At 43.1% G+C, this 23,442-nt stretch overlaps 1 protein-coding gene across 1 annotated transcript; it reads left to right on the top strand.

The window, feature by feature from the left end:
* The first annotated feature begins 5,599 nt into the window (after positions 1–5,599).
* Positions 5,600–22,968, top strand: GCG (glucagon). Its single transcript, XM_066634375.1, has 6 exons — positions 5,600–5,700; positions 6,093–6,254; positions 14,103–14,156; positions 17,910–18,047; positions 21,483–21,626; positions 22,944–22,968. The coding sequence occupies exons 1-6, from the start codon at positions 5,600–5,602 to the stop codon at positions 22,966–22,968; spliced, it is 624 nt and encodes a 207-aa protein (XP_066490472.1).
* Positions 22,969–23,442: the final 474 nt, after the last annotated feature.

Raw genomic sequence — 23,442 nt, 5'->3', positions numbered from 1 at the left:
TTCTCTTAACAAAACAATATATATATTGTTAAATATATATTGAAATATATATATATATTGATATGTATGGAACTAAGAAATATGATACAAAGTTCTTTCAAATCGATTTCACTGAAAGGCGGCTTGTGTGTAAGAGACTGTTGTGATAATTTGTTATCAAGGCTGCAAGAAATGATGATGCACTGCAGAGAGATCACTCATGGCACTTTTGGAAAAAATCATGGTAAAACTTGGTAAAGGTGGAGAGGAAGTGTTTTTGAAATGCTTTGAATGCATTTGCTTTGCATTTTTAAATATTAGTTTAAGAAAAATGCTTGGTTCCTTGTAAATACAGAATTGCTTCCCTCCATTGAAACTGTTTCAATAGCGCTATGCTAAAAAGTCAAACTACATTGTGACTATATAGGCATAAGGGCAGGGGCGACCATGATATCTATTTTTAAGTTCCATTGACTTTCACAAAGTTAAATATGTATGTACTGTGTAGCCTGTTGACATACAAATCCCATGGGATGCAATGGGACTACCTCCTAAAAAGTGCATAGGATTGAATCCCAAATATCTTAACCAAAATCAATAAAACTTCAATGTTCTTAATTTGGGGGGACCCTATCCTCAATTTGTTTCTATAGAATTGCATTGAGATGCTTAACCCCTGATCCATTATTGTTTCGTAGACACGTATCATACTAGGCAGTGTGATATTGATTTGAATCTTATCATTAAAGCAGACGGTCACATGGTAAATATACTCTAGGTTTCAAAGTGAAATAATAATTCCTTTGGACATTAATTTCTTTGCATTATTCTAACTGATATAGATTACATCAGAAAATGTGTTGTACAATAGTAGGGTTAGGATACATTTTGCATTTCTTTTCTTCAATTTTCATTGCACTTTCCAGCTACCTGTTTTATTTAGGATGTTATTTGTAGAATCAGGGCATGTTGTGGATTCTCCATAAACCTGAAATAACTTGTTAATGTTCAAGATACATCACACCAAGTTGTACTTTTCCTTAAGTATATTCAAATGGTAATAAAAAAATTCCAAACAAATACTACAACTCAGAACAAAAGTGGAATTAATGGGCGACTCACTGAACATTCTTTAAAAATGTACATATAAATGATACATGTGTATGCACTCAGTGTTTCCTACTGCAATCTGAACTTTCATAAGTTAAATTTCCATAAGTTTTAAAGCCTAACAATAAGGCACCTAATTTTCTATATGAATATTTGGTATTTCCAGCATTTTTTCTGCACACAGTTATTTGTGAATAAACTAATTGTACTATTTCCAGTCGATAATTTAACTTAAATGAAAGAAATCTCTACTACTATTGTTGCTATTTCCAACAAAGGGTTCAAAGAATGGGCCAACTGCTGATGAGGCTGTTCTATTGCAAAAACTTAGCTGGTTTTGTTCAGTGAGCTCCTTCTATAGAAGGCCACCTTTGAGCCCTAAGTGAGACTCATTAGAAGAAAAGCAGAGAAACAGATGTAATAAATATTATTTATTATTTATTTAGTTGTCCAGTTAACTTGAGGCAGGGTTCCCTTGGCCTGTAACAACATGACTTAGCTTGCTTTAACTCAGGCCTGTTTGAAACCTGGCCCGGGGGCTGACTCCGGGGTTTGGATGAATATGTCCACCTGGTGAGAGGACCTTACCATTTTGCCCAAGTGCCACATGTAGTCCTCCATGATCGGGGTACAGGGATGCTCTGGGCAGTTGTGTCTGCACAGAGCATCCTATCACGCAGCCTTCTGGGATGCCAGGCAGCAGACATGACTGCCCAGAGCGTCCCTGTCCCCCGATCATGGAGGACTACATGTGGCGCCCAGGCAGAATGGAAAGATATGGTCTGAACAGGGACTGCTTTTCTGTTGCGCACAGTGGGGAGTTTGGTTATCTCTGCTTTAAATGAAAAAAGACTACAGGTGGGGCCTTGGTATCCATGGGGGATCCATTCTCAGACCTCCCAGAGAAACCATAAATTAGGGTTAATCAAATCCATGATCATTGGCCCCTGAACCCTGCAGGCTTCAGATAGCCCTCCAGAGGCGACTAGAGCACAGCTCAGGTATGGAGGGCTCAGGTGGAGCCAAGTCTGGCTCAGTGTAGGTCTGGGGGACCCATGTTGAGCCAGATCCATGGATGCACAATCCATGGATACAGAGGCCCAACTTGTATAGCCTAACCCAACAACCACTATCTCTGAGTAGAAACTGGTGTGTGCATCTTTGCAGCTATGTTGCAACTTAGTGCCACGAGGGGAGAAGAACTTCACATGTAATGAGAGGGTCATGAAAATTAATTGCATATGATAACCTAGTCTTTTGAGAAGTCATGAACACAGCTGGGTTCAACAGGCCTTTTTCAGCAATCACAGATTCTTGGATCAAGGCTTTTTCTCAAGATGACACTGTGGCAACTTTTCTTATAGAAAGGGGGAAAGTCCTCAAAATCTTCTATCCTTTGCCTTGGGTTTGGTCCCTGTTGAGTTCAGTAGAATTTCAGAACTTATGTAGAAAAGTGATCCTCTAATGTATGCAAAAATCATGATTTATTTATTAATTTTAAAATCCTGTTTCCTGATTTATTCATTAGTATAGAAAACCACCTGCTTTATTTTTTTCATTTTTTTAGCCCACTTCACTGAATTTCTCCTGAAATGTGCATATTTACAAATGATTAGTACTGGATAAGTCTGGTGTTTCTCTATGTTTTCAAAAAAAAAAAAAAAAAAACTATTAAAATTCCTTGTGTCATGTCAGGTCTGCCCTGCTTTCATTATCTCACCTGAGGGTGGCTGCTGGTGTTGAATTTTCTTTTTTTAAAAACAGGGAGGTGGCCCATTCCAATGTTGTTTTTCCCTACCCCAAAAGCACAACATAGGAAACATTAGGGTTACCCCATGTGATCTTCACAACAACCCAGAGAAGTGGATTGGGCAAGTGGCTTGGGATAAGCCAGTGGAAACTGGTCACTATCCCGTTAGAGGCAGTGGCGAGATCACAGCAGCAGTGACAGCATATCTAGAATTGCACCGGCACTAAGAAAAAGGGGATTTCCCACTTACCTGGAGGTCGGGCTGACCCGCTGAAGCAGTGTTTCTCAAACTGTGGATCGGGACCCACTAGGTGGGTCATGAGCCAATTTCAGGTGGGTCCCCATTCATTTCAATATTTTATTTTTAATATATTAGACTTGATGCTATCATGGGATTTGACTACATTTGGGGAAGTGTTACAAAGCTATATTTTTAACAAGCTACTATGTATATTCTTTTAACAATGATAGTAAATGGGACTTACTCCTGGGTAAGTGTGGGTAGGATTTCCACCTAGGATGGTCAAAAATGTTCCTGCTTGGTGATGTCACTTCCGCTCATGACATCACTTCCGGTGGGTCCTGACAGATTCTCATTCTAAAAAATGGGTCCCAGTGCTAAATGTGTGAGCACCACTGCTCTGAAGGATACCGGGGGCCTGCAGCCCTCTCTGTGGGTCTCCCCATGCCTTAAAACAATTCCTGACACAATTGCAACCCACTTCTGGTTTTGCAACCAAAACCAGAAGTGGGTCGCAATCATGCCAAGGAGCCATGCTGAGGTTTGGGAAGGCCCACATGGGGAACCACAGGCCCCCTGCCATGCTCCAGAATACTGACACAACCCCCAGATAAGTGGGAAACTTCCCTTTTTTTCTTAGTTGTAGTGCAATCCCGGAAGTGCCCCCCCCCCACAACTACTTATGGTGGTCAAACTCTCCTGTAAAGTTTGGGAACCTCCGACCGAGTGCATCCCAAAACCGATCTGGGATGTATTATTTATTTGGGGTGATTTTACCCTGGCTTTCATTCTTATAGGTTGTTTATAAGAAGCACTCTACTATTGGATGAACCAAAAATCCATCTAGCCCAGCATCTTGTTTGCTACAGAGCTCACTTGGTTGCTTCTGGGAAGTCCATAGGCAGGGCATGTAGTCAAATAGACTATGACTATATACTGGTCCTGTGCCACATGTAAAATGCAAATGAAACACCTAACATTTGAAAAGGCTCTGCAAATGAAGAGTTCACAATTTTAAAATGTTACAAAGAAAAACCATGCCTTCTTAAGAAAAAGCACTGGGAGGCAGCATTGCACTGCTGAATGTCATCAAGAAATGAACATGGAGTGAGAACAGTAGATGGATTAGCGAAGGCAATGCAAGTACTAACAGCAGTAGAGTACGTACATTTTCATGAAATGTACAAATGTTTGTTAGACTGAGTTCCATTAAGACCAATGTGTACTGAGTTAGTTATGGTCACACCCCAATCTGTTGCTGTTTGCAGGATGGGCAGCTCAATCCTACCCCCACCCCCTCAGCCAATGTGACGCAATGACAACAACGGAGTGTTGCTGTATTCCATGGTGAAGGGTTGACCAGATGGACTGGGAGCAGAAATAAAAATATTTTTTTACTCTGCCCCCGTATAAGCCAACTGGCTGCCAATGGGTCTCCTTGGACCTATGCCAGTTATTTAGCTGGCATAAGTCTGAGGAGCCTCAGGGGGCATGTTGGGCCTATAAAGAGGGATAGGATCATGGCATGCATGACTGCTGCTGAGATCCACCCCTCCTGAACTTGGTGCCTCCTGCCCAGCCTGCACCCTGCCCTGATCCTCCCCCAAACTGTCCATGATCCACCCCCACCCCATCTTATCCGCTCTGGCACAGCCTGATTGAGCCATTGCCATGCATATGGGACTCTGGCCATTTGTGCCAGTGGCCCAGAAATACATGACAGCAGCAGAAGGGGATTTGAATTCTCTGTAACCCTCCTGGCTCATAATGGGTCTCTTCAGACCTGCAGGAGCAAATTTACAAGGAGAAAGCCGAGGAGAGAAAGAGGGCAGGGTGGCTGCAGGAAAGGGGTGTCTTTGTTGCAAGATCCACCTGTTCCTCAGGCTTCCCGATCCCATTCCTCCACCCTCCTCACCCAGTTTTGCCCCTCCCCTGCTCCTGTTCTGCCCTTCCTCCACCCCTTTTGCCTTTTCCACTGCCTTATCTGCTCTGGCAGGTGGTGAGAGAATTGACAGCATGGGCAGGAAGGTGCTGGCCTTTCCACCAGCACCTCTCCAGCAGTGCGCTGAGTAGTGTGCTGCCAGTGTGCCTTTTATGACTGGCGCTGGTTGCTTTGTGGCCAGTAAGTATAGGATTGGGCCGTCAGTGGAAGTTACTCGAAACAAGCCTAATGCCACCAAATGGAAGCCCCCAGAAGTTGATTCACTCCATGCCAGGGTTGAAATGTTTGAAACCCACTAGCCATGAAGTTCAGTATAGCTTATTAATAGGTAATCTTCTTGCCTGTGCCAGCAGACACTACGATTGTGCAAGTGGTGCAAAGAAATTTGTTATGTGGTTGGCATCTTTCGATTGTTGTGGCCACCTGGAGCACTGACACACAGAGCAGTTTTTAGTAGCCCCTACTGGGAAGTCATAATCTGCCACAGCTTGGTGACAGGTAGGTGTTCCTTTGTGTACTATATAATGGAGCTGAAGGAAATTACACTCACAATTTTTCCTGCATCTCTGTCCCACAGATGATGAAAACGAAAAGCATGTACTTTGTGGCTGGGTTGCTTTTAATGATTGTACAAAGCAGCTGGCAAAGTCCCCTTCAAGAATCACAAGAGAAAACCAGGTAAACAGCAGATACAAAATTTTTAACACTATGCAGTACTAACAAAAATGTGGATTATGCATTTCCTTATAACAGATGCCAATCTGGCATGGAAACCCTATTAATATACTAACGTGATTTTTTTGTTGAACATTCGCATGTCGATGTAACCTACAGCAGCACATCAGGTTGTTACAGTAGCACTTCTGGTTGTGATGGTTGTTGTCTAAACAGAATCTATTTCTCCACTTACCAAGCGTTTATTAGACAACTAATGATCCTTTTATTAGCAGCAATTATTTTTAGATCATATATCTTTCTATCTACTTATTGGAGGAGGTCAATACCAGGTACAGCACCTTTCAAATGTGCAATCTTCAGTGCAATTAATTTGTCACAAACCGCACTTATAGATCATTCAAAGCTTCCCAGGCTGAACCATTAGATGACTCTAGACAGCTGAATGAAGTGAAACGTCACTCACAAGGTACATTCACCAGCGATTACAGCAAGTACTTGGACACGAGACGAGCTCAAGATTTTGTACAGTGGTTAATGAGCACTAAAAGAAGCGGGTAAGCAAAATGGACACCCCACCCCAACCCCACCCTTGTAAGATACCATCTAAACCCAAGGGTAGACATGATAACATTTGTGAAGGCATACCTTTCATCAAGTTAAGGCTGCAATGCTCTGTGCATTTACCTGGGAGTAAGCACTACTGAACCCAGTGGGACTTACTTCTGAGCCAACATGCATAAGATTGCATTGCACAATGAACATGAAAGAGTATGCAGTCTTCCAAGAATTACAACCAATGCTAAGAGCTTAAATATTCATCTTTCCATTCATGTTTCTGTCCATCCATCCATCCATCCATCCATCTATCCAACCATCTGTTCATTGTGGTTTATAGCCTGTCCTATTCTTCAGTTCAGGACTGGTAGCACACTTTATATATTCTATATGTACACATTTCCCCTAGAGGCTCAGGGCTCAATCCTATTCAGTGCATGCCAGTACACACTGTCACAAACATGCTGTAAGGCACGTTTGTGGGCTCTAGCGCCAGTGGAGCGCTGGTGGAGTGCAGGTGCTAGCCCAGTGCTGGTCGGCACTAGACTACTGCCGGTGGAGCATTGGAGCTCTGCTGTTCGGCGGTCACACGGACCGCTGGGCAACAAAGTGGTAGGTGGGGGCATGAGGGGAGGCGGGGAGGAGGCTTCCAGTGCAGGGGGAGGTGGAGGGAGGATGGGGAGAAGGGGGGAGGAGGTGTGTGGAGGGACGGAGTGGAGCGGGAGGGATGTGGAACCACTGGAGCTTCGCTCTACTGGATCCTGAGCCTCCATATTGGGCTATCCTTCCAACACAGAGGCTCTGAATTCTATGCTAACCCTTGGGTTGTCTTAGAATTGAGTAGCCCCATCACAGGGCTATTCACTTTACCCGGAGGAAGGGAATTAAAGTCCCCTTCTCCCGAGGAGTAGTTGGCGGCTGCCCGGGGCATGCTGGATGCAACAGCAGCCATTTTTGGTGCGGCTGCAGCCCTGCATGCCAGGAAGCTCAGGACTGGGCTGTCAGTATCTTTGCCACACACACACCACTACCCCAGTACACCATGACACCACTCTTTCCAGTACTTAAACTATAAATACTAGGTAAAACTTATTACAATGCTTTCCCAACAGAAATTGGCCAAATAAAACTCCACTGGGAAGTTACTCCCCATGAGCCCTATTGAAATGAATGAGAAATGTGCATGAGCAAATAATGTGCTTTTGAGCAACTTCAATTTATTTCAATGGGTCGTTCTCAGAACATCCTGGTGGATTGTATTCCATAGCAACTCTCTAATGCACCATTATTCACAGTTAAGTCCTAACGAGATCAGTAGAAGTGGCGTACTCAGGGGGGCAATGAGGGCAAATGCCCCAGGAACCAGGCTTGAAGGAGCAGGGCTGCAATCCGCTCCCCCTCCCACAACTGATTTTGTTGGCATGATCTGGAACTATGCCGACGGTGGCTGTGCTTCCACAACCACTGTTAGTGCAGTTTCAGAGTGCCGCTTTCCTCTCCTTCCCTTTTAGGAATGGGCCCTCAGAATGGCTGGGTAGCCATCTGGAAGAGGCACTTGCCTCCTCCGATTTCAGAGCTCACTGATTCACTGATTCCTAGTTCACTGGTTCAGTGGAATTTAAAATCACATAGCATTCTGCTAGATTGTGGTGACTATCTTGAACCTCTTTTGGTGTGACCCACATGCCACTTGAGCAGGTGTATTTGCATTTATTTAAAATGGATAAAGGCATAACCCTAAATTTTTAAATAATAAAAAGCAGCACCCAGAATGAGACATAATGACAACTACATCAGTGTAATCATAGAATCACAGAAGGACCTTCAAGGTTGTCTAGTTCAACGTGCTAGAAGCGGCAAGAATCCTCTCTAGAGCATTTCCAAAAGCTGCCTGACAAGCTTCTTCTTAAAGACCTCCAGCAAGGGAGAACCCACCACTTCCTTTGGTAATCTGTTCCATTGTAAAACTGCTCTTTGATATCCAACTAAAATCTCCCCTTCTGCAGCTTAGGCCAATTAGATCTACTTTCTGGGGCAACAAATGTTTGCCTTCTTCCATGTGACAGCCCTTAGATATTTGAAGGGTGTTATGGTATCTCCATTGCCCTTCTTTGAACCTACTCTAATTTGGCTGCATGCTTCTTAAGTTGTTGCATCAGGAACTGAATATAGTATACTAAATGAGGTCTGACCAGAAAGGAGACAGCATAGACCAGTAGAGCCACTGTTTCTTGCAATCTAAAATGGTCCCCAAACTGTGGGTTGTTTTTGGTGGGTCATGAAACTGACAAGCTGGTAGCTGACAAGGAAAATGTATTGAGCCCTTTGGAAAGTGAAACTGAACAGCACATGCACATTTACTCATGAGTAAGTGACCTTGCCATGGTCCACTGCAAAGGGGATTGCACGGTTACCAGAATAGTCCCAGTCTAACTGGACTGGACCCAGTCAGTCTGGACGTGGAGCTCAACAGTGCTCCAGGAGGTGGTCCCCTTCCCCCCACAATGGTAAAAAGAATAAAAACAGAGGCTTGAGTGACTGGTAAAGTGAAAACGTTTTTAGTCTCGTAAAGCTAGTTGGGTCCTGAGAGAATGTTGCTTTGAAAGGGTTGGTCCTGGTGCTAAAACATTTGGGAACCACTGTCGTATCACATTGCTGACTCATGCTCAGCTTCAGATTCACTGCAACATTGAGACTTTTTTTGCGCGTTGTGCTGCCAAGCCAAGAATCACCCATTCTATACCTGTGCCTTTTTTTCTTTTTTCTTTTTTGGCCTAAGTGCAGAACTTGCATTTGTCTCTCTGGAACTTCATTTTGTTGATTTTAGCCCAGTACTCCATTCTATCAAGATCCTCCTGAATGCTTCTGTTGTCTTCTTCCGTGTTAGCTATCCCTTCCAGTTTAGTGTCCTATGCAAATCTGATAACAACTCCTTTCATCCCTTCATCTAAATCACTGAGAAAACAACCAGGCCTAAGTGAGAGCCCTGGAGTACTCCACTAGAAACTGTCCTCCAGGTCAATGAGGAGCCATTAGACATACGAACATAAGAGCCTTGCTGGATCAGGCCAAGGGCCCCTCTGTTCCCGCTTACTATATCTCACAGTGACTCAACAGATGCCTCTGAAAAAAACACAAGGCAATAAGATAACTGTATCCTATTGCCACATACTTGCATCTGGCATTCAAAGATAGGCTATCTCTAGAACCCATAGGCTGCATATAGTCACCATGGCTTGTAACTAAGCAAACCAAGCAGCCCAGCAATGTACAGTGTGTGTGTGTGGGGGGGGGGGGGGAGATGAGGCAGAACTGCTCCACCAGAGTTATTTGAACAGTGCCACCACCGCCACCATGGCTGTGATCAAGCAAATACTTACAACCCAAGTGCTCCAGCAGCTCAGAGTGTGTGGGTTGTGTTTGTGCACTCACAGCTTTGGCAGCAGTGGTGGTGCTTTTTGAAGAACTCCAGCAAGTTGTAGCTGTCTCACCTTCCACCCCCACACTGCATGCTGCTGGAGCAGCCCCATGTAAGGCTGCAAGCCCCAGAATGGGCATGAGGATACAGCAGAGGCATACTTCACCAATCGCTCTCCTTCGTAGGCAAGAACCACCCTCTGTTCTGCCCTCCCCCCACCCAGAAACCCTCCCTCCTCACCTCTGTTTTACTCTCCTGCCACCCTACCACTACCCGGCTCTGCCAGCAGCCGTTGGGCTGCATGCAGCATTGGCAGGGTGGCACAGGCAGCTTGGCCAGCACTGCTTACTCACCAGGTGTCTCAACATGCCTTACAGCATGCTTGCAACATCTTCCACTGGCGCAGGGACTGCCATGCCTGCAGATCCTGGACTTAGGATTGTGCTCTCAGTTTTCTTTCAAAATATATTTTAACACCTTAGGAATGATTTCTGAAACCGTGTTAAAGCCTATAGTCAACAAGATTCAGCAGAATTTGCATAAGGGAATTGCACAATGGATTATTTGCAACGGATGAAATTCAGTGCATAGTTAGCCATTCATATTTACAACTATTCCTTAAATTAAATCAGACAACAGTTTAGGTCTCTCTCTTTTTTTTTTTAATTACTAAATTCTAAAATAATTTTAATCAATGAATGGCAATATAGCCATTGATTTAGATCAGCAGTCGCCAAACACGCAACTGCTGCGCACCAAAAAAGCGGTCCCTGTTTGGACCGGAGCTTAATGTTCCACAGTGTCATTGCATGACTGCCAAGTAGATTGGGGCATAGGAGCACTCTGGGCAGTTGCATCTGTTGCCCATTATCCCAGAAGGCTGTGCAACAGAATGTCTGCCCAGAGCATCTCTATGCCCCATCTACTTGGAGCAGATTGGTAAGCTCTACCCACAGGATGGAAAGCACTTGGGCTGGGGTTTGGATGGCCATGATTTAAAAAGAGAGTCATTTTAAAAAGAATCATTGAAATAGCTTTTCTGAAATAGTTGTTTGAAATAGGTTTCAGCTGTCCAATAAGATCAAATATAGGTTCAACATAATAACTGGCATGTGGTTTAAGAGAAGAGAATTAACAGCACAAAACATAAATTATTCTGAAGTAAAGCAAGGTATGTATAAAATATTCACAGCGCTGTAATACACTGTAGCATGGATGGAGAATACTAGCAGAAGAGAAACAAAATGTCAATTGTGTTCAGCCTGCAGATATGGAAGCCCTTAAAGCCATGAGTGATATACACAATTACCTACATAAAAAAAATCCAGCTTCCACAAGTGGAAGCGCTTCAGTGGATGCACCTGGATTCCTCCCACAAGATTCAATCTTGGGCAAGCTGTAGATGCAAGGAAACCAGTAGCTTTCCTGTGGATTCCACTCTTAGTAATATAAAGCAGAGGATCCAAAACATCGTATCTTCAGGCATTAATTTGTCATCATAAGAACCCATCTTCACCTGCCATGTTCAGTTGCTAGGCACTGCAGACGATTGGGGTAAGTGTTCTAGTGTACCTTCACTGTTCCGGTAGGCACCAGCTAAGATTACTGAATTTCACTGTAGTCCTGCATGAAAGTGTGTGGAGAGACATTCCAAGGGGCAATTGGTAGTCGTGAGCAAGCTGCATTTCAGGGAATTTTGCTTGCCATTACCCCTTCATCTTGTCACTGAGAACCCCTAGGTAAGCTGCCAGGGGCTGCCAGGGTTTCCCAGAATACAGTTTGAAAACCATGGCCGTAAAATTGTTGTACTGCATTGGAAACAAATGCACTGCTTGAAACTCCTAAAAGGAATGCAGAGTCTGTGTGTTTCATTGCCTTCATTTTTCATATTTGTCTCCACTATTTTGCATTGTACCGTATCATACATTGTTTCTGATGCTGACAGTCAAAAGTCATTTGACTTTGCTGTCCCAAACATCAGTATATAGTTAGTCATCAAGTGTCATTATGTTATCATGTGATTTGTGGTTTTGCTTCTTTTTGGTCTTGGGTCAGCTTCCAACAGGTGAAGTCCTTGTCCCATTTGACCTGTGGAATAATGCTCTAATCAGGTGTCACTGGTTAACCAATTGAGAAATCAAGCAGAAAATCACAAAAGCCCCAAGTCATCTTAATGAGCATGATCCTGCCCTTTATGTGCAAGGCAGGCAGGCAGCTGCCCAGGAGAAGGGCCACTTTATTCTGATACTGTCTTTTCAGTTATCTCTGTGTGCAGCCTCCCCTGCCACCATCCTGCAGCCTTCCAGAAGATAAATGAGGCATTCACAGCTCTTCTTTGGTTGTGCATCATTAACTGGGAACTGGGGACCCTTTTGAACAGACCATCGTGCCAAAGTTTAGGCAGTTGGGATGGGACCCTGTGAAACGTACTTCTATTCCAAATAAGCAACTACCTCATGACTGTAGTCATGCTAAATGCTAAATGATGATGTATGGCAGTGGTGCTAAATGATGATGTATGGCAGTGGTGTGGGGTGTCATAGTCTTGTAGTTCTTGATGAGGCATAGCATGACACAGCATGATCTGAGGCTTTGTGGCAGGGAGGCGTATCACAGAAAACATACTGTCCTACCCAAAGTTGGTTCCTGATTTGTGTGGACTCCCTGAGAACCTCTCCAGAATGCCCTTCCATTTGCATTTGGCTAGGACAGGATCATGCCCATTATGACTAAATAACAAAATAAGCAACTAAAAGTCTGACCTTCAATATATTTACTTGGACATAATCGCCTCTGAGTTCAGTAGGCCTTCTAGTTCATATGCTTAGAACTTAAGCCTGAGTTAATGAATAAGGGTCCAATCCTATCCAACTTTCCAGTGCTGATGCAACCACAAAGCAGTAAAGGAACAAACATTCCTAGGAGGAGGCCTCCATGACAGCCCACCACCACCACGGGAAGCAGTGCATGCCCCGTTGGCATGCATCAGCTCTGGAAAGTTGGATAGGATTGTGCCCTAAGTGACCAATGACATGACAATGATATGCCTGAATAATTCTAGAAAAAGGGCTGTGTTAAAGCTAGTTCATGCAACCACACTCTTCATAGCATCCTATTTTTTTCTTCCCCATGTTGCTTTACTCTATGCTGTTAGAAAATGGGTCAACCAAATCGTACAACTGGAAGCTATCCTATCACTGGCCACAATAAACCTTCCAAATGCAGCCTGAAAACTAGTGAGCAAAACATCTGTGACTAGAATTATGATAACAGAATCAAAATAACAAGTTCATCCCAGAGCATAGATCACTACAAAGTGGGAAAGAGGATGACTTGACTTGAGTGGCTATGTGAGTGTGCTTTTAGTCTTTAGCTAATGCTAACTAGTTAGTGGCAAACTGCCACTGCCCTATTTGATTTTTTAACTGAATAGTAAAATCATGAGTAACTCAGTAATTATTTCTGAGCAAATGAACAGACAGATGTGCACCCCATACGATCTGGGTTTGAACCTAGAAACAAATTTATCGTCAATCAGAAAAATGAGTCAACTTTTTAATTTCAATTTTGGGTTCTGGGGAATATGTTGGTTCTGGCATATGCTTTGAATTCATTTCATGGTCTTAAACAACAACAAAAGTATGCATCATTACAGAGAAAAGGAACCAGGAGTATAATATACTGTTGTTTCTCTAGTGGCTCTAATTCAGAAGTCGCATTATAGGATATCAAACAGGACTGAATATATACTGGATATTTATACTGGATGCATTGACAGCAATCAAACAGATTCCAAGTATAAATACAGTTCCTAATAAAAAAACAAAAGATTATATCAGAATGCTGCAAATCTATATACTCTTAACTAGGAATAAGTTCTGTTAAACTCAGTGGGGCTTTCTTCTGAGTAGACATGCAAAGGACTACACTGCCAGTGGTTGTTCTGTTATGGACAGGGATGAAATTATGACTTTCATCCCTCCAGCTTCCTTTCTGCAGCCCTTTGTGATGCTGAACATCTTCTCATGAAGACTGGTGTACACTGACCTCTATGCAGATATCCTCTAAAACAGGTTGGTCTGCAGCATAGGCTGCTGCAGTAGGGAGGCTGGTGAAAATAGCTCTCTCTTTCTGCCAATGGAACTTGAATTTGTGGAACAATAATTTACAGCCCAATCCTACGCTTGTCTACTCAGAAGTAGATTCCATTGAGCTCAATGGGGCTTACTCCCAGGAAAGTGTGGATAGGACCCCAAAGGTCCAGAGTCGTGGAACAAATGCAGAAGTGATTGAATGCATATATGATTCTTGGCCTATAAATTTAAATGTAACAAAAACTCAATCATTTTACTGAACTGATAAGTGGAACTTTTGTCCATTTGTGCCAATGTCATTTCAATAACCTTCCGTCTATGGACCTCTGCCACAGACAACAAGGACTTGAAGAGAGAGAGAAAGAAAACCTCTTGGATCAGCTCTCAAGGTACTTCAACTGAACAGAAATTTTGCAATTCAGAGAATTTAACAAAAATAGATCATCTCAGCTTATTATGAGTTGGTAATATTTTCATAGACAGGAAAGGGCTGACAGCAATTTTACACACATTTATACATTCCTAAGTACACTGACCTATATGCAGACATCCTTGTGTGCAGCGATGTGTCACGTGCAACCTGTTGCATATCAAGACTCTTCCTTGCTGAACAGATGGTGAACACTGTCTGCTATGATCTGGTAGGTGAAAAGGGGTCCCAGAAAAATAATCCTCCCAACAGGTGATTGGTCTTGCCAGAGCTGATGACAGTAAGAATGATGTTTGCATGGAAGCATGTTTACACATACACAAGTATCTTGCTGGCTTGTGGCAACTAAGGGCCCAATCCTATACTAGGCAAGCGATAGCAACCACTGTGCAACTCTGTTGCAAAAGTGCTGTAAGGCACTTCTGAGCCAGTGGTAAGCCCATTGGGCCTGGGCTGAGGCCAGCACCATTTGGCTCTGGGCCTCAGCACTAAGAATATGATGCAGGAGCAACTCTAGCTGTGAGTCTTCCCACTGGCCAGCAGTGAGGCTTTTCAGGGAGGGAGAAGGGCAGGGGAAGGTGGGAAGGGGGCAAAATTGGGTGGGGGGAAGGTGGGCTGGAGAGAAGATTGGGGGTGGGGGCAGCAGACTCTGCCAACGAATCTTGTGCCCCCACCCAGGCCGGAAAGCCCAATACAGGCCTCTTTGGTTTTGCGCCAGCAAAATAACTGGGCAGCTTTGAGGAGACCCAATGGGTTTACAGCACCTTTGAGGTAAGGGAACAGATGTTTCAGAGTCAAGGAGACTCTGGTGCCTGCCTCAGTCCCATAGGATGTGGGCCATTTGGCACTACTGCTCCTCTGGGTTCTGGGGCAGCTTAGGATTGGGTGTAAGTTGCCATAGAAGTTACTTTCAAATACATGAGCTTAGGATAGCCTAAATGAGACTGCTAAAACCAAGTGTAAATGTGGGCAGAAAACCCCAATACTTAATATATGGAAACTTTCTGCAAAATGCATATGCAGTACAGTAGCAGCTCATGCCCTTGACATTGTGGGTATGGCTGTCACTGATGCTGTCTTTATTCATGTTTTCTATAATGTTCTCTCAAAATACAATAAGATACGAGCTGTTTCACAGATTAGCAGGAGGCAAATACTTGATAATTAAAAGGATACCAAGTGGACACATGATATGATATAGGGAATCAGCCAATCAGTTCCCTGATATGTGCATTTGTATACTATAGGCACACACTACATTTTTATATGCAGGTGTAAAATATGTTAAATGTACCCATAAGACGTGTAATGCGCAAGGCCCTCATTAGTTAATAGGTTCGTAGCCTTTGATGTAGACTTACATCAAAAATCCATAACAGAATTAGAAAAAGAAACTGTTTCTAAAGACACTATGCTAAATGGACATTAAATCTCATGCAACTACCAAGGAAAAAAAATAATTAAATATGATATAATTTAAGAAGTACACAAAAAGAAAGACAAAGAGACACTGATAAGGAGAGTGAAGCTGGAACATAGTGTAACAAAATACATATTAGCGATTGTTTCTACTATGATATAGCATGGACCCCAACCCCCCGAAATGGATAGTAATACAGCAACAGTTTGCTATACACAGCAAACCTTAGCATGATTTGAAACATGAAGGGGGGGGGAAATAGCAAGAAGATGTTCTGGGTGAAACTAATATTGACAGCAAAATGGGAATACAGTCATACTAGTTGTGTGCATCTGAGGTGCTTTGAGAAGGAATTAGCAGAAGGATGGTCTCCCCTACCAAGCAGCAGTTGGCAGCTCCTGTGCCAAAGGGCAGCGCAATCCTGAAGCTGGTAGCTTCCCTGGATGCAGAGATGCCAAAACAGCTACCACTGCACCCAGTGGCACCACCAAGGTCACTGGAGGTCTCCTCAGGGGAAGGAGACTTTTGTCCCCTTTCCCTGAGTAAGGGTGCAGGGGCTGTAATGGATCTCGTCCAGTCTGCACTGGCTATTTTGCTGGCACAGACTGGAGGAGCTCCGTGTTGGGCTTTTCAGCCCGACCCGAAGCATAGGATCCAGCGGAGCAAGGCTCTGTCAGTTCTACTCCCTCCCACCCCGGTTCCTCCCCCCCCCCGCTCCAGAACAGCACCCCTACTGCCCAGAAACCCCACACTGCTGCCTGGCAGTACACCTTACCATGGGCACTCCTCCATCGGTCGACTGGCTCTGGGCCCAGCACCGACTGAAGGGTGCCCAGTGCTGGTGCTTCTTGCTCTTCTGGTGCTGTAAACGTGGTTTACAGCGTGATTGCAACACCCAGCGCCAGTGCTGGAGCTAAGCACCAGTGCTGGAAGGGCATAGGATGGGCTCTCAGCTACCTGACTGCTCTTTCACAGCTGGGACTGGATGAACTGAATGTATGGTACCTTTCGTTTTGCTGATGGAACCATTTGGGGAGTTGGTGGGGAAGTGGGGACTTTTAGCAAAGCCATGCCTGAACCCGGGGCCTACACATGACACGTGCAATATGGAAATATCTCCATGTAGCTTATTCCATCACCAGAGTGGTTTGTAGCATCAGTAAACAGATTTGAATTTCTCATCAAATGGAGCAGTTTCACACCAATGCTATGTCTCTTCTGCAGTGGGAACATTGCTGTGGGCAGCTATTTACAGATGCCAAAAACTAGACCCAGGCCAGGGTTGTTAAACAACTGGAACACATGATTGCTATGTGAGACAATTGCCTAAGGACCTATGAACCCTTATCTCATGTATCCACCTGCTGTCCCCAGCTAATGCTGAACACATCTTGATTGGGGCAGGAGGCAGAAAACAGTTGGAATGTCTACCAAAAACCCCAAGCAGAACAACACTAGCACCATTTATGAATGGTATCTTTGAGGTTTCTGCTTTGGAGCCTTAAAAATTTGCCACCCTAGCTCTTATCCCCATACTGAGAGCGGAGAGAGCCTTCCCAGCCAAATGATCTTCAGGCTGATTTCTACACCCAAAGTGCTGACTGGGAGGGTGGGGGGCAGAAATGTCACAGGGATCCAACAGGTTGAAAGGATCCTTTTTGCAGACAAACACATGGCTTAAAAAGAAAACAATCATGTGATGAGGTCATCAGGCAATTCCATTGTTGCATGCCTAATGATTTGAAAATAACCAGAAAGCTGGGAGGAAAGGTGTCCTGATTATGAGGAACTAGCAAAATGCTTCTTACTATGATAGCTAAGGGGTGTGTATGTGTGCATGCACAAAGACAAGGCTTGCGTATTGCAAGGGTCCTGGGGGGGTGCAGTCAGGATCCTTGTCATTGAGTGCAGGGGCCCTACATAAGTACCAGTATACAAGGAGCAAAGTTTGCAGTCACTGCAACACAAGTCAGGAAGTGCTGAACTTTACTTTTTCTTCCGTAAGCATGAAGGATGATCTTTCACTTACATGGGAGAAAATGAGGTGCATGTGCTTGGATGGTCACTGAATCTTCTCTCAGTCCTTAGTGACGCTTGGTGACTCCAGCCTCTGACAGTCACATCCGCTCCTATCTTCTTAGTCCTCCATCCTAGATTCTATTCCTTAGTTACATTTGAGTGTGATGGCATGTTGCTGACTGGTTTTCACAGAGAGGGGTAGATGCTAGAGAAAAAGTAGGAGCATAAAAGGCAAAACAAGACATCTCAGACTGACACCTGTTCTCGTTTTAGCAATGGACTCGCCAGGCATCATGCCGAATACGAGAGACATGCTGACGGCACCTATGCCAGTGATATCAGCTCCTACTTGGAAGGTCAAGCTGCCAAGGAGTTCATTGCTTGGCTTGTGAATGGACGAGGAAGAAGAGAGTAAGAAATCCCATCTGTTGCTACTATCATTAAGCATAGCTTAGATTTTTTCGGGTTATTGCCAATCAAAGCCTAGTGGAACCACAATGTATTTTTCTTTCTTTCTTCACTGTACTGCTTACTTCTCTTTTGTAAGTGAAGATGTTATCATGGGTGTGAGATTATCCAACTGCCAATCAAAGTAAAGCACTTGGAGAATGTATTGTGCTGTTGCATGCTTGAATAGGTCATGTTTCTCCAGAAGGTCAAGTCATACTGAAGGTCAATGTATGTTTGCTTTTTCAATTTTCTCCCTGCCCCATCCTGCCTCCACCATACTTACGTCTACTTCAATCACTGGAGTTTTGTCATTTTCCAATCTCTATCATTTCCAATTTGCAGCACAAAACGTCCTCACTTTCCTCTGGTGTTTCCAGATATCCTGCTTTTCCTTAATGGTTTTCGTTTCCAAAGTTTGTACAAACTCCCTCCTCTTCTAGCCTCTCCTTCTCTGCTCCTCAGCTTCTTCAGGAAGTTGCTGCTAAATTCATCCTCGCACTGTCACATCTTTCCACCCCAGAAAGTTCTCTTTCTGCCTTCCCACTCTCATTCTCTGCAATACGTTGAAATATTTACTCCTCCCCTGCCTCAAAGCATCCCAGAACTTTAGGCTGCCAACACCTCCATCAGTAACCTGTACTCCATCAGTAACCACCTACATCCTGTTCTCACCACACGCACAACTCACACCCTCCCCTTCTTTTTGCTCCTTGGCCTGTTCTACCCACTGCTGACTTGGATTCATCTTTCACAGCAACTGTACATTTGGAACAGCATCTTCCCACTTCATATCTTCCCCTAATAAGCCCACTCCTAGCAGTCTTCAGTTTCCTCCAGGCCCCTGATGGCCTCGCAGTTGAAAGATCACTGCACCTATTCTTATTTGTACCTTTAGACTGTAAGCTCTCTGGAGCAGTGTTCTCAGTCCTTCTTCCTCGGTTCCATGCTCAGAATCTATATTGCCTGCTGTAAAGGGCACTGTGTATGTCATTGGCACTCTATAAAAATTGATTATTATTACCTCAATAATAATAAAATGAGATCTAGAGTCAATGATGTGTGTTGGAATTTAGGAAGGAAGCCAACCAATCAATAAAAGGCATTTCAAAAACACCTGGCTATAATCCTGAATGGAAAGTACCTAAGAATCGTCAGAAGATCTCTGCGGCAAGGGTTGGACAGGGAGGATACCAGCCAGAAGATATCCTTTTACATTTTCATTATGGGCAACAAAGCAATGCTATGGCTGGTACTGAAGATATGATATACTGAAGGAGGCATTTAGCGATCATGCTAGATCATAGATATTGGCTGTAGATCCAAGCAACAGCAGCTGTCAGGTCTGTTGCAACACATTGCCTCATGTCTATTAACCTGGATCTTCCAAACAGGCAAAATGAGGGGCTCTCTAGTTGTTACAAAACAGCACAGCTATAGAGAAGAAGTCTGGTTCTGTGGAAGAGAACATGCACTGCATGCAGGTTTAGTCTTTCCAAGTTATCTCCAGGTAGGATGTGAAGGACCGGTCTTAAACCCTGGTGAGCCACTCCCAATCAGTGCAGAAAATATTGAGCTAAGTGGACCAATGATCTCACTCAGCAGCTTCCTGTTTCTGAAACATGTCATTGAATTCTGATGTCACGGTCATCGTTTAAAAAAATAGTTTGGAAGAGTATAGCTTTGAGTGGAAAAACAACAGGGAGAAAAGGGTGCTTTATCCTTTACTGATCTTTGTGGTGACTTGCAGAGGAGAAATGATAGGTGGGGAAAAGATAAGCGCCAGTTCTCTGCTTATGATACCCCTGAAGCTTTTTAAAAAATTTTTTAATTTTTGGTTTTGTTTTAACTGGCATCTGGTTCCATTACACTGGTTTGCACATAACATGCAGTTAGTCCTGAGAGTTTACAAAGCTGTCAATCTGACACTGTCAGTAGACTTTTGGAAATCTGAGATACATGTTTGATTAGGAACAAATAACGCAACTGGTCTGCTATTCAAATGTGTGTACCTGTTGAAAGGAACCCCTGGGGCCATACTCAAGAACTGGATTTTTCTCCATGTGTTGGTGTTGCTGACAAATAGTCAAAAGGATTCAGGAAAATAATTCAGCAGTGTGTGAAAAAAATCTCAGCATAAACACCAGTGCCATCTGATGCTCCCTACATCAGAAAAAAAATTCTTTTCTTCATCCCTCCAAAAATCCTTCTTAAGAAGTGGCTAATACATGAAAAGAAAATGCTAACATGATGAAAGAAACAGTTGGATCCAATGTGGGAACATTTAAGTACGGTATATTGGTCTAAGTGTGTTTATAGTGAATTTTTATATTGTACTTCCAATAGGAGCACTGGAGCTTATAGTCTTATATATTGCCTCTTTTGTTTTGGTTATTGAACTTGGTTACAATCACAAGCAAGAAAATCAAAACTTGTACGTAGGATATTCTTACTCTGGTGTAATTCTTGTGTCACATGGGGGGCTGGCTCACATGATCCTGCTAAAAATTGTTGTTTTCTTGAACAATCTGAAAAATTTTTGAGTGCATACTTTGTGTAAAAAAGGAATATAATGTGGTATTATGTGGTAAGTGGCTTGGTCTTCTGAGAATATAGCTATCAAAACATACTGAAATGTTGCATCAAGATTTTTAGAGTTCCTTGACAAAGTTCACTTGGTGTTAACAGATCAGCATTGGAGATCTCCATTTCTCACTAGTTAAGTATATAACAGCAGGCTGCAATCCAGAATTCATTTATTCTGGAGCAGTCTGACTGACTCAAATGGGCCAGCAGTGGATTACAGCCACAAAAATTATTTCCAGATTCTACTTAACAGAAATTCAATAGTGGAAGAATTATGGATTCATGCAAGTTAACAGTGACAATGATATTATTTGTTTAATAGCAGAGAAATTAATTACCACTAATGGAATTTGATCATGAATTTCAGGACTTTAGGAGCAGTAGCACATAGTATTTTGTCAGGCAAACTGTTCTAACAGAAGTTTATAGTTCTTGGCACAATCTAGCCCAAATGAAGCAGTTCTAAATCCCTCTGATTAAAATTAGTGGGAGAATAAAAGTACTTAACAATGGCTGTATTGTGCTCAAGTCATTATTAAAAGCCATTTCTGCCCAATGTTGCATATTTGCAACAGGGACCAAATGTGTACACCTGTGGGCCGGGCAAAAATGGGTTACACATTTTGAGGAATGGTTTTGGAGACTGGAAATAGAGTTCCTCCTAAGTGTTATGTAGCTGGAAGGTGGTCCTTAAAAAAGGAATGAAACCCAGGCCAATAAAGTTTTGCTGCAAATTTTTTTAAGCAAAATTAAGTTTTAGACACATGTTTGTTTTTATTGCAAGGTTATTATTTCTCCATTTTCCCCTTCAAGTTTCTCAGAAGGAACTGCTGCAGCTGAAGTCATTGGTAGAAGACATGCAGATGGCACTTTCACCAGTGATTATAACAAGCTGCTGGATGACATGGCTACCCAAGAATTCTTGAAGTGGCTGATTAACTCAAAAGTGACCCAGAGGTGCTTGAATTTTGGCTAATTTAATTCCGTTTTTCTTGGATAGAGGGAAAATGCCACTGATTCCCACTTTCTCACTGTTTGTCTACATTATAAGGACAGAATTAGCTATATGTTTTGACAGACAGATCTTTTTCAGGAAGAACATTTTAGAATAAGAAAAGTATGGCATTTTTTCATAGGCCCATGTGGGCTGTCTCCACATTGTTCCCTAACAGTCGCTTCCAAATCAGCAAACTGCTTTTCATGCATGGTGGGGATGGGGGATGTCTGCCCTTGTGGAAGTTTCTGGCAGAAAACAATATGAATAAACCTTTAAGTGAACTCATAGATATCTTGGATACTTAGGACTCATAACGTCTTGACCTCAGGCAGAAGAAATGGAGGCACCACTGATCGCCGCTCCCCCAACAGCATGCAGCAAAGCTTGTTTTGGCATAGCTACATGCTATGGTGGAAAAGGGAGATAGGACTGGGCTGAAATTGCCTTACACCAGGGGTGCCCAAACCCTGGCCCTGGGGCCACTTGTGGCCCTCAAGGACTCCCAATCCGGCCCTCAGGGAGCCCCCAGTCTCCAATGAGCCTCTAGCCCTCCGGAGACTTGCTGGAGTGGCCCAATACAACTGCTCTCAGTGTCTGTTCAACCTCTCACCTGAGCTGTGGGATGAGGGCTCCCTCCACTGCTTCCTGTTTCGCATCCCTCTGAATGTGATCACATCCCTCTGTGACACAGCAGCGGTAGCAAAGGAAAGGCTGACCTTGCTTTGTGCAAGGCCTTTAATAGGTCTTGAGCTATTGCAAGACCTTGATTCATTCATATGTTCCATCTCTAATATACTCATTTATGTAAATTTATTCAAATTTGAAATGTGAATTAATTCTTTTTTCCCCAGCCCCCGACACAGTATCGGAAAGATGATGTGGCCCTCCTGCCAAAAAGTTTGGACACCCCTGCCTTTCACAAATATCTATGATACAGACATTTCAAATTAAACACATTTACTTGCACCGTAACAAGTTACAATCTGAATTTATTTTCAGATTCAAATTCTCAATAAGAGACACAGAGTGAGGCTAGAATTCCCTATACCTTTATTCAGAACTATGTCACATAATTACAAACAGAACTTACTAATGAGTAAAAGTGTGCAGGATTATAGCCTAAAACCTATACAGAAAAGAGACAACATTGAAAAGACATCTAGCCTTCACTATATATTTTTACTGTGGAAAAAAAAAATATGTATCAATCCACACCAGTCACATCATACTTCTGCATGCTTCACCTGTTCTTAATTTTTTTCTCTTTGTTTTTCCAGGGACCTGTCAGGAGAATACCAATAAGATGCAGAATAAATATGGCATAAATCAAGGTCTCACTACAACATCTACCAGCCAGTGGAGAATTTTGAAACTTATGTTCTGCAACCATCTAGGAACTGTACCTTAATGTGAAGCATCTATAGGAATTGCCAGGGAATGAATTTCACTGTTTTATCCTTCGCAAAAGGATTCTATAGTGAATATGCCTCGTCAGATGGACACTGCTAAAGTAATAGGTTTTCTGGTTCAAAAGTTCTAGGTTTCAGGTACTCTCATTTACTTACAAAACATTTTTAAAGGCCCCCAACAACTGTGTTTACATTTAGCAATGATATTAATTTTTTTATGAAGATAGTGTGTACACAGAAATGATGCAACTATCAAAATAGGAAAACTAACAACCAAAGGCTGGCAGTTAGAATTGTGTGGAAACATCCTTCCTGAAACCTTTGTTATAAAAAGGCTCAGCTTTCCAGATATGAATTGATTGTCTTC

The sequence above is a fragment of the Tiliqua scincoides genome, chromosome 1 (assembly GCF_035046505.1).
Source record: "Tiliqua scincoides isolate rTilSci1 chromosome 1, rTilSci1.hap2, whole genome shotgun sequence".
Lineage (NCBI taxonomy): Eukaryota > Metazoa > Chordata > Lepidosauria > Squamata > Scincidae > Tiliqua > Tiliqua scincoides.
The sequence above is the reverse complement of the archived record's forward strand: the minus strand, read 5'-3'. Positions and strand labels throughout refer to the sequence as shown.